At 34.0% G+C, this 14,223-nt stretch overlaps 1 protein-coding gene and 1 long non-coding RNA gene across 2 annotated transcripts; one reads left to right on the top strand and one right to left on the bottom strand.

Moving 5' to 3' along the window:
- Window positions 1-28: 28 nt before the first annotated feature.
- On the top strand, window positions 29-1,392 carry LOC143598454 (uncharacterized). Its single transcript, XR_013147114.1, has 4 exons — window positions 29-100; window positions 188-451; window positions 903-957; window positions 1,132-1,392. It is a non-coding gene; the product is annotated as an uncharacterized LOC143598454 (long non-coding RNA).
- Window positions 1,393-5,901: 4,509 nt separating this feature from the next.
- On the bottom strand, window positions 5,902-13,416 carry LOC143598456 (aminopeptidase M1-like). The gene is made up of 18 exons (XM_077076663.1): window positions 13,184-13,416; window positions 12,964-13,109; window positions 12,369-12,471; window positions 12,086-12,272; window positions 11,909-12,002; window positions 11,678-11,831; window positions 11,488-11,592; window positions 11,295-11,411; window positions 9,808-9,921; window positions 9,543-9,725; window positions 8,024-8,413; window positions 7,832-7,929; window positions 7,046-7,223; window positions 6,843-6,957; window positions 6,678-6,745; window positions 6,540-6,614; window positions 6,377-6,454; window positions 5,902-6,276 (listed from the first exon to the last, which is right to left on the bottom strand). Exons 1-18 carry the CDS (start codon window positions 13,406-13,408, stop codon window positions 6,088-6,090), a joined length of 2,619 nt encoding a protein of 872 aa, XP_076932778.1. The 5' UTR covers window positions 13,409-13,416; the 3' UTR covers window positions 5,902-6,087.
- Window positions 13,417-14,223: the final 807 nt, after the last annotated feature.

Here is a 14,223-nt window from a genome sequence, read left to right as displayed (position 1 = left end):
TTTGTTGAATCTGCAATATTCATTTTAGAATGATGTTGGCAAAGCTATCAATAAATGGGCGAACACCGAAGTTGTACAACAAGCTCTCAACGTTCGTCAAGTACGCACGCACCAATGTTTTTTTTTTCCTGTGAATAACCTGAACTGTATATTAATAGTATGTCTCATTCCCTGATATTTTTCTTAGGGAACAATTGAAGAATGGGTGAGGATCAACAAGACCTTACATTACTCTCAAGGAAAGAATGACACCTTATTTTATTCCTATGATATCTTTAGTAGTTTTTCCTATCATAAGAAAAACTTTCTAGTAAAGTTGTAGAGCTTTGATCGTAAGTGGAGATCATGATTTCACATTTCCATACGTTAGCGTTGAGGAATGGATAAATTCTCTTAACATCAAAACTCAAGTGCCATGGAAACCATTCTACATTGATGGTCAAGTCGGAGGGTGAGATCTACATGACTCTATTATATGTATGTGTGTATATATATACTATGGAGGGTTCAATGGGAACTAGGGAATCATGCATTTTACACGTAAAAAAATAATATAAAACTCGATTTCACAAGTAAAAAATTAGTTTTAGCATAAACTTCTTGGGAGTGTTTGCTTATCTATCTTATTGTAAAAATTTTAATATTGTAAAAATATTATTTTTTTACCTTTCTATTAAGTGATTTAAAAAAAAAAATTAATGAAAACGACTTCTACATGTGTTTATATGTAAAAACTCAAAAAAAGATTATGTAAAAATGTGTTTGTTATATGTAAAAATGATTTTTTACATGTAAAAGACATGTTCCCAATTCCCCACGTTTTTTGTGGTTCTCTTTTGAACCTGCACCTATATATATATATATATATATATATATATTTATATTCAATTTCCCTTGTGCAGATATGAAACGAAATATGCACAAAATGATTATTCATTGACATATGCTATCGTTAAGGTTAGAAAGAGCTACCACCATTTTTCGCTATTGAATCTGTCTATTATTTTCATTTCGAAACCATAGAATAAAATACGTGTTGTTGAGGCTGAAATGGCATTCTCTAGCAATACTTAAGACACTATACGTATATGATGAACTTAAGCATGTTTTCCTGCAATTGGCAATTTACAGGGCGCAGGACATTTAGTCCCAAATGACAAGCCTAAACAAGCTATGATGCTAATCCAAGAGCATTTTTTATTTTACAAGCAATTCTTAGATGAAATAAGATAGATAGGGGTAATTTATCGTGTATCATCAGGTATGTAATTGAAGAAAACTTTGCAATATGTTTTATATCCATTGTCATCATCTAAGTATGTACTTTTATTGTTGTACTAGAGGTTATCTAGGCCTGCTACCTAGAGGCAGTGAAAATTGTCAAAAAGTTTTGTAAGAAATTACTTATATTTATTTAAATTTTCTAACAGTTACGCGTTAATAAAACCATGTTCAGGAGTAATAGAGGCACTACAACCCTTTTTGGATTGGGTTGTTACACTTGGAACACACGGGAGCGGGAGTAGGAGTAGGAGTGCTTTCAACAGAACTTTTGGTGTAATTAGTTATCAAGGGTGGACACACTTTCATATCTTCACAAAATAAACTCTCGGCAAATTGGGCTTCTTATAAGTAACGCCCCGAACTCGGAGAGTCACGGTGGTTGAGTGTATATATATATATATATATATATATATATATATATATATATATATATATAGGGGAGGGTTATTTTAATAACCATTGTGAGTTTTAAGAACTTTAAGAACTCAATTTTGAACCACACATTTAATTAATTGATTTGAAATATGTGGCTGAGATTAAATTTAATTAAAAAATGAAGTATGAGAGAGAATAAGTATTTTTGATAATTACACAAGTTTAAACGTTAGTTACACATGTGTAAAAAGTCGATTCGGTGTGTAAAAAAATACCGTAATTTTTTGTACATCACTTACACTTACGTATTACACATGTGTAAAAAAAATTCAAAAAAAAAATTGTTACGTTGAGTTCTTTCGAGTTCTTAAAACTCAAATTGGTTCTCAAAAGAAATCAATCCTATATATATATATAGGGTAAGGATCCTAAGAAAACCCTTTGCAAATTGAGAACTTTGAGAACCATTTTGGACCACTAAAAACACCTTTAAAAAAATATTTAAAAAAATCATAAAACAAAAAATAATAAAAATTTTTAAAAAGTAAAAAAAAAAAAATTCTTATATTTCATTCCGGTTTCATTAAAAAAATTTAAAAAAACAAAAGAAAAACGTCGTATTATACACATATGTATAATTTTATATAATCTTTAGTTACGTAATATACACATATGTATAGTATCATTTATCTTAAATTATACACACGTGTACAAAAAAACATGTAAATGTACATATATGTATATATTATACATATGTGTATATAATTTAGCTAAACCGAGTTTTTTTTATGAAACCGGGATGATAAAATAAGAATTTTGGTATTTTTACTTTTTTGATTTTTGTGTTTTTTTTTATTTTATGATTTTTTTTTATTTTTGAGTTTTTTGTGATCCAAAATGGTCCTCATAGTTCTCAATTTCAAAAAGGTTCTCTCATGATCATGATTTTATATATATATATGCAGTAGAATATACATCTTTACAAAACTTTGTCCATCTTTATAAACTATCAGGGAACATTAAACATAATGGGATGCCAGTCTTGGATAGTTAGCCCGCTATGCCCAAACGTCCTCCGACTACATATACACCTTTACATGATGTACATACTAAAAGCGAGCGAGTTCCAGTTTTTGTAATTAAAATAAAAAGGGATTTAACATAAACATATATATATATATATATATATATATATATATATATAACACTATCGTATACTTTAATTAATCTTTCATAGCGACACTTCTACTATTGCCCAACTGAATATAACAACACTTTCTCTGCCTATATATAGTTTCGGTATCTTGTTTGTGGGTCCGTTTATTTCTAGATATCGTGTATTGTTTTACCAACAGATGCGATAGACAAGATCCAAAATAGAGCACAAAGATGAAAATAAACAAGAACTAACTTGATTCAACAAATAAACATTTGTTTGAAATGAACCAAATACTATATCCAACATCTAACAAAAATGAGCAAAAACTTGGATTATTTATAGAGCTGGGGAAGTGTCGTTGAGTTCAGCTAGGCGACACTACCAAGTGTCGCTACCAGACCACCGAAAACACAAACTTAGGCAACAGTAAGAAGTGTCGCTGATACATACCCGGTTCCAACATAGGTGGGTCAAGGCAGTTAATTAAGTGGGAATAAGAAGAGGAAAAGTCTAGGGAAATAAATGTTGCAATTATTATCCCAATTAGGTCTATTTATATGTTCTTGTTTTAGTTTATAGATATCCATGTTTATGATATAAAAATATTAGGGTTTGTTAATCTTGTATTTGGAGAATTGCCATCTCGAATTGGCTAACCGGAGACTAACCCATCTCGAATCGCCTTAATTTCTTGTTTCAAATTCCGGGTTCTATCATTTGGTTCCATTGCCGGGAAACGAAGCAAAGATGGCTCATACCCGGAATAGTCAAATCAAAATGGGAGGTTCAAAGATGATCTGATTGTTGTTCAATTAGCAGAAATCGCAGCAAGATTAGATGCTATTTTTGGAACCATGAAGGACGATGTTGAAGCAATCAAGGCTCGGATGTATGGAACACCCTCCACGTGCCACAAATATGAAGCCATTTCCATAACGTCATAAGTGCCGACAACTGGTAAACATGATTGCCTTCGCAAGGAGGACCGTATCAGATCCAATGATATGGAGGTTGATGAGATCAGTCTGACGGTTGATGAGGTGATGGGAGATGATTGTAATCGTAAAGAAGCAGATAATGATGATGAAAAGGGCACGGTGGCGGAGGGTGGCCTTCACAGTCCACTAGCACTTCTGGTTAAAGAGAAGAAAACCTGCGATAATTCCATACCAGGAGTCGAAGAAACAATTCGTGAAGATTTTTCTCTTGAAATAAATGAAGAAGAATTTACCAAAGAGAGAGAAACTCAAGAGAAAGGGAACAAGCATGAATGTCTGTGCCAGGATAACCGGGATCAAATCCAATTTGCAGATGATGATCAAAATCGAAGGCTTATAATGCAAAGGCCTCTCAAGGTCCTTTCAGATCAAAGCACTCTCGGCTGCGGCGACTGTTTTATCTTACGCCAATCCGATCTTGATGATGATTGGATCTACCACCTATATCACAGGTGGCCGGATGAAGTCCCAAGAACGATGACAGTGTTTCAGAGAATTGAGCAGGGACTTAAGAAAAAGAGTCAAAATTCAGCAGCTTTTCATCATCTCACCATGGAGCCATTTGAGGAACATCAGACAAATGGAACAGATCGAGATAACTACATCCGACTTGAGGACAAGTCTTATTCTCGGGCCGGATGTATTGATACATACCCGGTTCCAACATGGGTGGTCAAGGCAGTTAATTAAGCGAGAATATGAAGAGGAAAAGTCTAGGGAAATAAATGTTGCAATTATTATCCCAATTAGGTTTATTTATATGTTCTTGTTTTAGTTTATAGATATCCATGTTTATGATATAAAAATATTAGGGTTTGTTAACCTTGTATTTGGAGAATTGCCATCTCGAATTGGCTAACCAGAGACTAACCCATCTCGAATCGGGTCAACTATCCCTTAATTTCTTGTTTCAAATTCCGGGTTCTATCAGTCGCTATGAGTATGGGCGACCCTCCTAGTGTCACCAATCTCCCCCGAGGCTGCTGCCTACCATCTCCTTAACCTCTCATCAATATAGCCTTGTCAAAGATTAAACAACACAGCCTCTTATTCAGTCTCTTTCCTTGCTCCCTTTCTGATGGGAATAATATACAAAACTGCGGTAGCAAACATGAAAATCACCATTGGATCATTAGCATATATCTTGTATTGATCACAGCTTCTCCAGTTTGATTATCGTAAAACCATTTGGTAAACTTCAGCAATGAAACTGGGAGAATTAGAGGTACGTACGACCTTCACTCGGTGAACAACTAAGGCTGGTTTCACAACCAAACTAACTTTTCGCTTCCCAGTAACGAGGTCAATCTCCTCCTTTGACCATCTTCATTCGATCTTCTGACATTTGAAGTTTTTAAACCCGTTCACATAAGCTTGTTCAGTCAATTTTTCATAAGAGAAACATCAAATATCAAAATTATGGATCACTCAATTGGGGCTGCTAGCTTTTGATCGGTAAATCTGCATACCTTGAACTAGTAAGGGCCTTCTTTTTTGGGGAGGGGGGGGGGGGGGGGTTGGGCACTCAAAATTCCAAAGACGGCCCTGGATGATTCCATTATCAACTCTATATAATCTGCTGCATAATGTTACATTCCTGAATGACCAAAGTTACAACTTATAACAGGTAAGCTTCTCCTTATTAAATTTGAATATTTATTTGTTGAATGACGAACTTTTTTAAATCTTGTCGTTTGTGGGACTTGAACCCTAGATCTTTCAACCCAAGGTAAAGTCTGTCTTTCCCAATGGACAACCCCGTTGGCTATTGATTGAATTTAAGTTAGCAGTTATTCAAAAGTCCTAAACCTTGAATTGTACATGGTCATGCGCCTAAGAAAAGCGAATCAAAGCGACCACATCAATTTTGGACTTTGGGGTCTGCTCTTATATGATAAGGTGTGCAAGTTTCTCCAGTCTCGAAAATATACTACAAAAAGCTTAGACTCACTGTTCGAGATTAAATCATATGAGAGGGTCAGATCAAGTTCTAAACTTGAGGTGTGCAAGTTTCTAACCCAATATCATGTTAATAGATGCATTCTTAAGCTCTTTATGCTCTGAAAAAAAGACTCTTTTTCTTAGAACTTGAGGTGGCATTTTTATTCACAGGTGACAATCATAGTATTGCACAAAAACAAGTGTCAAAAACAAAGCATCGAGTTACAAGCTTTATGCCTCCTGTCTTATAAAGCATGAAGAAAAGAACAAGCATCAAGTATGACGTCACAGCACCATCCAAAAGCAAGCAATTAGAGAACCTAAAAAAAGCTAGTATTCCCTGAAAGCAAGTTCTTGAACACAGTCTTTAAGGTTTTTCTCATTCTGAATGCTCTCGACCCACTTCGTGTTAATCTGAACACGCTCAATGCTCTGCCTTAACGTTCTTGCAATTGAAGGCTGCTTACCATGGCTTGCAAAGAACTCTTCCACTTCTTTCACCTTCTCGTGAGACGAAAGCTACGAAAACATAATTACATTAGTATTGTTATTATTATATATAATTAATTGCAATAAAAGTAACAAAATACTTGAGTTGAATATAAAAAATGGTACACACCGGTGATACAATTGCACTGACAAAGCGTGTCAATAAAAACCCTCGGCCCCAAGTATTTGAAATGTGTTCCCAGTTTTTCTGAAAAAAGCGAGACTGTGTCAGTTTCTTACAATTTTTATGAATGTGTTGGTTAATTTGCTATTAAACCACAAGATAAATTTACCTTGAGCCAGTTCCAAGCCACTTCACGTCCCTCTCGGCTAACATTCAGTCCAAATACAACATCTTGACTTCGAACCTAAACAACAAATTATCATGAAAACAGATAAACAAAATGACGGATGTAACCTTACTTGCATACCTCAGGCGTCAACAAAAAGTTAAGAACCTCAAGAATTATGTCAGGATCACAGCAAGATCCAAGAGAACCTATAATATAACCAAATATCATCAAGTAAATAAATAAATCATCTGACAACTTACAACAATGTTAGATATAACAACAATGTAATAAATTAATAATTACCTAATATCCGAGTCTTTTCCTGGCTTAGATCAGTCTCTCTGTAAACTTTCAAAAGTTTATCAAAACCCGATCTGTCTGATGATGTCACCTTCTTCATCACAGCATCATACACAGCCTAAAGTTGGAAGAAAAAAAGAGTAAATACTACAGTAGATGTATGCATAATAACTTATGGTAGATAGATAGGAGAAAGACGAATTTACCCTTCTTATATCGGGTGGAAGTAGATGGGTGTTCCTGTCTTCTAAAAATGCTTGGAACCGCTTGCTTGCTTCTTTTAGGGTTTCTTCATGCCCCAACACAGCTAATGTAGTAAAAAGCTCACCTCTTAACAAGGCATCCAAGTGACTTTCCCCTTGTTTAGGATCAAAACCGATCCTCCTGAAAAAAATAAATATAATAATTTATTTTTTTATCTTATTTGATTATTACTTACAATTACCACCCTTATGAACAGTAATTTTACAAGCATTTTGAGCACAAAATATGTACATGTCTTGAAGCATCATCTAGCAATAAATGTTTTATTTTTTTATTTTATAATCAAATATTATATATACACACACTCCTCAAAGCTACTATTATTTTAGCATATCTTGTTTTTTCTTACAACTTTTAAATATAGTGTTTTACAAAATTCCAAATACACCATTGTACGCGCTTATTTTTTATATTCCAATTATACAATACATTTTTTTAACTGACAAGGGTACAACTCCTCAAAGCTGCTATTATATCTATGTTATAAGTACTTTGAACAAATTATGTTTCTTTTAAAATATAATATTATACAAAGTTCCGAATACACCGCTATGACTTTCTTTTTTTTATTCAAAACTGACCCGATTCATATATAATATATTATCAGTTTTTATTCCACGGCATTATAGTGTTTAAAATTTATATAGGAACGTAGGTAGAAATAAGAATGCCCCAACTGTTTTAACTGCAGAAAGTGTATACTAATTTGGAGGAATAGGAAAACTGACTCTGCAGAATATTGGAAAAGGTTGATGAGAAACAGCTTAATGTTGTCAACTAATGTGATATCAGCATCCGCCACTATTCTTGCAACCTTAGCGCTAACCTGTGGTACCAAAATCAAAAGCAAAAAAAATTTTAAAAAAAAAGGAAAACGAAAAGAAAAACAAAAAGTGTATCAAAAGGGTAGGAATCAATACGCTTATCAAGTTGGATAAAACTGTATATTCTGGTTCTTCTCTATAATCACTCATCAATGTAAGCAAAGAAGACACGGGCAGTTGACCAGCCATTGACAACGCGAATGAATCATCTAGAATCCCATATCGATCCATTGCTGACAAACGCTTATTTTCTATTGCGTGTCTAAGGTTAACTGACAAGTTGTCATCATATTTGACTCTGTAAAACCCAGCTTGGTCAATATTAATCTTTATCCAACTTGATAATGATGATGGTTCGTCAATGTCAATAGTTTGTGATCTTTTATCCAGTAAGAAGCTCTTCTTTGCTTCATATGACCCAATGCATAGTGTTATGGGTACGACCCATTGACCTTCTCCAGACGACCCGCTCGACAAGAATTGTTTCTGCCACCGCATACAAATATTATAAATCCACCAAATAATGACGATGGTTCATCAGTTATGTTTTGCCTCTTACGAGTAGGGGTGTGCATGAAACTGGAAAAAATCTGACCCGTAACCAAAAAAATCGAATCGAAATAACCGAACCCAAACCAAAATCAATCGTTTGGTTTGTGTTTTTGTAAAAACCAAATTGTCGGTTTGCTTATGATTTTGCATGTAACTAAAACCTTAAAAAGCACACCAAACAGAACTTATGGATTTTCTTTTTTTAATTTGAATGTTAAGTAATCTATAAAAATTTAATAAATAGTATAACCTCGGTTTTAAAATGCGCGCATAATGCGTGATGCACCTGATGCGATGTAAAGAGGGCATCGCTGCACTTGATGCAATATCGCGATGCGTTTACAACTTTACATGATGTGCTTATAATTCACTAAATGCGCTACGATGCGCTTCGCATAATGCACTATGATGCGCGCAACATAAATTAGAAGAGAAAAACTGTGAATTTACAATAAGAATGTGCAGAATGTTCACACATGTGTTGGAATCTTAGCATTTTCTTAAGAGATCATCGAATATGTAATGTGCTTGCGTTGCACATCAGATTTTCGGACCAACGCATCGGAGAACATCATGCAATTTAAAACCAAGATTATAACCCAAGTATTAGGCCCAAATGTATAACAATCAATTATTCATTTTTGTTTGCCAAAAAGTTTCAAGCCCAAAGATAAGACTAAAAAAACTAAACCGAACCAAACCCCAACAAAACCATTTTCAAAACCAGAATTTTCGGTTTTTGGTTCAGTTTGAGCCCAAAACCGACCCCTGCACGCCCCTATGTTGCGAGTTAAATGGTCAAAACTTAATAGTTTAGCTACAATAGAAAAGATAAGATGGGTCGAAAGACACTTAAATATTATATCATTGTATTCATACTTTTCACTATCTATTAAAAAAATTGTTTGTTTTTTATTTGGAAAATAAGTGTTTCCAATCAACCAAACTGTTTCAACCTTTTACCTAACCTGCCCATATAAGCCACATCTACTTATACAAAAGTACACTAAATAGAATTAAAAGTACACTAAAATAGAAAATCCAAGGAGGAGTGAATAGAAACCTGTTCAAACACCAATTTGCTATCTTTGACACTAACAGAAACAACTGGATAACCTTTCTGTTTTGTCCACGAATGCATGAGTTTATTTACAGGCTCTTTGGATTCTTCCTCAAGGACGGCCCACAAGTCCTCGGTCTTTGCATTTGAACAAGCATGCTTCTTTATATATTTAGCAAGTGCTCGCTAGTGACAAAGACCCCAAATAGTTAAATAAACAAAGTATGTTTCAGAATTAAGTAAATAAGTCAAATTAATGAAAACAAACCTGAAAAACTTCAGCACCAAGATAGCTCTGCAGCATTCGAATGACAGAAGCACCCTTACGGTAACTTATTGCATCAAAAATTTCATCTATTTCACTCGCGTGATTAATGTCCACCTGGGTTATAAGTTAAACAGATCATGCATATGTATGCATATTACATATTACATATATATATATATATATATATATATATATAGGAATATATATATATATAGGATCAGGATCATGTGAGAACTATTTTGAAATTGAGAACTTTGAGAACCATTCTAGACCACAAAAAACCCAAAAATTTAAAAAAAAAAATCATAAACCATAAAAAACGCAAAAATGAAAAAGTATAAAAACCAAAAATCTTATTTATCATCCCGGTTTCATTAAAAAAAAAAGAAAAAAAAAACGTCTCAGTTTAGCTAAATTATACACATATGTATAATACGTACATATATGTACATACATGCTTTTTTATACACATGTACAATTTAAGGTAAATGATAATGTGCATATGTGTACATTACGTAACTAGAGATTAAATGAAACAATACACATGTGTACAATACGAAGTTTTTTTTAATGAAACCGGAATAAAATATAAGAATTTTGGTTTTTTTACTTTTTAAAATTTTTTGTTTTTTTTTTGTTTTATAATTTTTTTAAATATTTTTTTAGAGGTTTTTTTTGTGGCTCAAAATGGTTCTCAAAGTTCTCAATTTCCAAAGGGTTCTCTTAGGATTCTTACCCTATATATATATATATACAATTAGCAACTCAAGATTGCATACATAGTTGTAACTTAGGTTTAGGTCATTGTACTTAATTTTAGTTTCTTTTCTTTTTCCTTAAACTTTTTACCTTTTAACCCTCATACTTTTATATCTTTTACAATTTAAACTTAACACATTTTCACCTTCAACTTTGCTCCATATACTTTTCATCTTTTACAAATTATTCGTTTTACATTTTGGTCAAAATTTTGCGAGTTAAAACGTTGCAACGTGGATGTGTGGTCCAACAAATTTTTACACATATTTTTCCCATTTAACGGCTCTGCCTTAACCCGCGGGTCCTAGATTAATTTAATTATTGTTTTCTGTGTTTCGCGTGCTTGTTTCACCGGTTTTATGTCTACTTTTCGTTCGGTTTTACTTTAGCTTAGTTTCGTTTTCTATGTTTAGTTTCTTTTATTTATTTCTATTTTATACGAGCCTTTCCAAAGTCGGTGGTCAATGATGGTGGTGTGGCATTGGTGATACTTAGCACGGTTTACACCCCTACCTCAACGCGAGGGTTTTTATACTGGTTCACGAAAGTTACTCGCCACGGAAAAGGGGATGTTGGGTGAAGGCGGTGGTGGTGATGATGGTGATTTCATGTTTTCAAGTGAAGTGAATGTGTAAATAACGGTTTTACACTCGCCGCCGCAACGCGCGGGTGTCAATTGTAGTTAACTATTTACCAAATTAATGAAAAGGTATAGCAAGAAATGATACCTCAATAGGGTGTGATTCTGAAAGCCCATCAAGGCGAAGACCTTCAGTACTTTCATCAAGAAACTGAGTCCATATTTTCCATTCTGGGAACAACCCATCAGCAGCTAAATAGCTCACCTGATTTCATTTTACAATCAAGTATTGACAGAATTAAAACGTGCATTATAAAATGATAGATTTGAATATAGATTACCCAAGTGGCAAATCCCTCATTCAACCACAAATGTGTCCACCACTCCATAGTTACAAGATTTCCAAACCATTGATGTGCAAGTTCATGAGCTACAACAGTTGCCACCTGAATAGTTCGTTGATCAACTACATCAGTCAGTTCAGTTGATATTAACAGAAATGAGGTCCTGAACATGAAATTACAAAATTACCCTCTGCTTGTTTGCAGCTGCAGAGTGCTTTTCATCATAAAGTAGAGCTGTTTCTCGGTATGTAACTAAACCATAATTCTCCATTGCACCAGCAGCAAAATCAGGAATTGCAATCATGTCCAGTTTGGGTAGTGTATAAGGTGTTGCAAAATAGCTGCAAATTCATAAATTAATAAATATTAGATAATCATCAACAATAACAGTGCAGTAACAAAAGTTAACAGAACATACTCTTTGTACAGCCCAAGGGTTTTAACAGCAACATCTAGTGCAAACTTTCCTTGATTTGCTTTACCAACTTGGGTATAAACCCTCACTTTAATTCCTGCAGGCAGGTCACCAATCGGGTTAGCAAATTATATTATAAGTCATAACATTAATAATTTTAATATAACTACTGTGTTGTACCATCAGGAGTATGGTCTTCAACATAATCAAACAAACCAACAACAGCAGCAACTAAGTAAGTAGACATGATTGGTGATTCCTGGTAGCTAACAGTCTTCAAGTTGCCATTAACTTTCTCGTCAACAACAGGCATGTTTGAAAGAGCTACTAAATCTGAAGGCACCTCAAGTGTGATCTTAAATGTAGCCTAAGAAAGTGCACAAAGTAGTAAAGGATTTATTACAATTTATAACGAAAGTAATATAAAATGTAGGAATCACATACAGAAAGATATTAGTTATACCTTACATGCAGGTTCATCCCAGCAAGGAAAGCACCTTCTGGCATCAGCTGGTTCAAATTGAGTTACTGCCATGTTCTTCTTCTCCCCATTATGTTCATATGTACTACAAAAGTGTAAAATTAAACTCAGTCTTGGTTTTAAAATGTGTGATGTGCTCCAGTGCTTTTTATTTCAAAAAACCAATGCGCAAGGCCTTTGTTACTAAAAAAAGCTTAAAACTCGATAATATTTGAACTACTTAACTTTTAATAACCAAAGGTTAAGAGGCTAAAACAAATTGTTCAATTAAAAGAAAAAAGCTACAGTACAGCCAAAGAAGTTTTATGTAAGTCTATGCATAAGGTACAAGTAGCCTATGCAGAAACTAACTTCAACTCAAAAATATAAAAGCTAGAACTTAATCCCCATAAACAATTTATTATTGTACAGGATTAAAGAGTGGCAATTCACTAATACATCAAAGAAACAGACAAATAAAGAATCAATCAAAGTGAACAGTGAAATAGACAAAAAAAAAAGAAATATGTCCCATATTACTTAATCATTCACCCAAAAATATATAACACTCATCAAACCTAAGAGATAAAACAATTACCTTCTGTAAAATCCTTTCATTTGATCATTCAAGGTGCCATCAAACCTAATAAACAGAGCGCCAGCACCATGGGGCAAATTCTCAGCAAACTCCAACACCAAAACCTCATCTTCCACCAAGAACTCAACGTTCACAGCCTCAAATCCCTAAAAATCATCAATTATTATTATTATTATTATCATTATTCATACCACTAACAGACTAATAATAATAATAATACCTTTAAAGCGGATTGAAAGCGGACGGATTTGGAATCAATTTGAAGGTCGGCGGAATTGAGGACGATGAATTTGGTATCGGCGACGATATCAAGGCGGATGTCGACGGTGCCGGAGAATTTGCAGGCGGTGAGATCTGGCGTGAGTTTGAGATCGTAGGATTTAGGGATGGCGAATTTGGGGAGGCGTGGTTGGCATCTGAACTGCTTGTAGTTGTTGTTTGCCATTCTTTCTTTCTTTTCTTTTCTTTTCTTTTCTTGCGTGTCAAGAGAAGATGAAGATGAAGATGTTCAGTTTAAGGGGTATTATTTATAGGAGGAGTTGGAGTTGGAGTTGGAGTTGGAGTTGGAGTATCGGTGTTATCATTTCATTTGTTTTAAATTAAATAAATAGATTCTACTGTTGTTAATATAATGGGCAGAATTATACTTTGCGTTAACTTTACGGGAGAATATGTGATTTAAACAAGAATTAGAATAACAAGAATCGGATTAACGGTTACGAAATTTTGCCGAAAGATATAAATATTTGTGTGTAATTGCTATAAATAATATAGGATAAATACCATATAATACACGGGTGGTTAAAAAATTAAAACAAAAAGGTTAAATTTAAAGATTGTTTGGTATTGAGTTTGAAAAATGCTTATTGACTTTTTCAAAAAACCATTTTGAAAAGCCCGGATTTTAGACTTTTGAAAAGCTTCCTTTTAAAATCTCTCATAAAGCTAAAATAAAAAGATTTTTTTTGATTGTCAAACACATATTAACTTATTGGCTTCTTGAAAACATCAATAAGTCAATAAGCATTTTTCAAACTCAATCCCAAACATGCCCTTAATAATATACATAATAACATATCTTAGGCAATGTGTAGTGGGCGTGGGTTAGGGCAACATTTGGGCGCGAAGGGGCGCGAACACCCCCCCCCCCACCCACCCCCGGCGATAAGTGGGCGAAAAGGGGCGGGGCGTGGTTTATTTGTCGCCGGATTGTTTAAAAAATAATATTATTATTTTAAAATGACCGTTGCAAAGGTCAAA

Source organism: Bidens hawaiensis, unplaced genomic scaffold, assembly GCF_021521415.1.
Source record: "Bidens hawaiensis isolate Kalapana, Puna unplaced genomic scaffold, B.hawaiensis_p1.1 tig00050328_1, whole genome shotgun sequence".
NCBI classification, from domain to species: domain Eukaryota; kingdom Viridiplantae; phylum Streptophyta; class Magnoliopsida; order Asterales; family Asteraceae; genus Bidens; species Bidens hawaiensis.
This window is presented reverse-complemented; position numbering and strand designations above follow the sequence as displayed.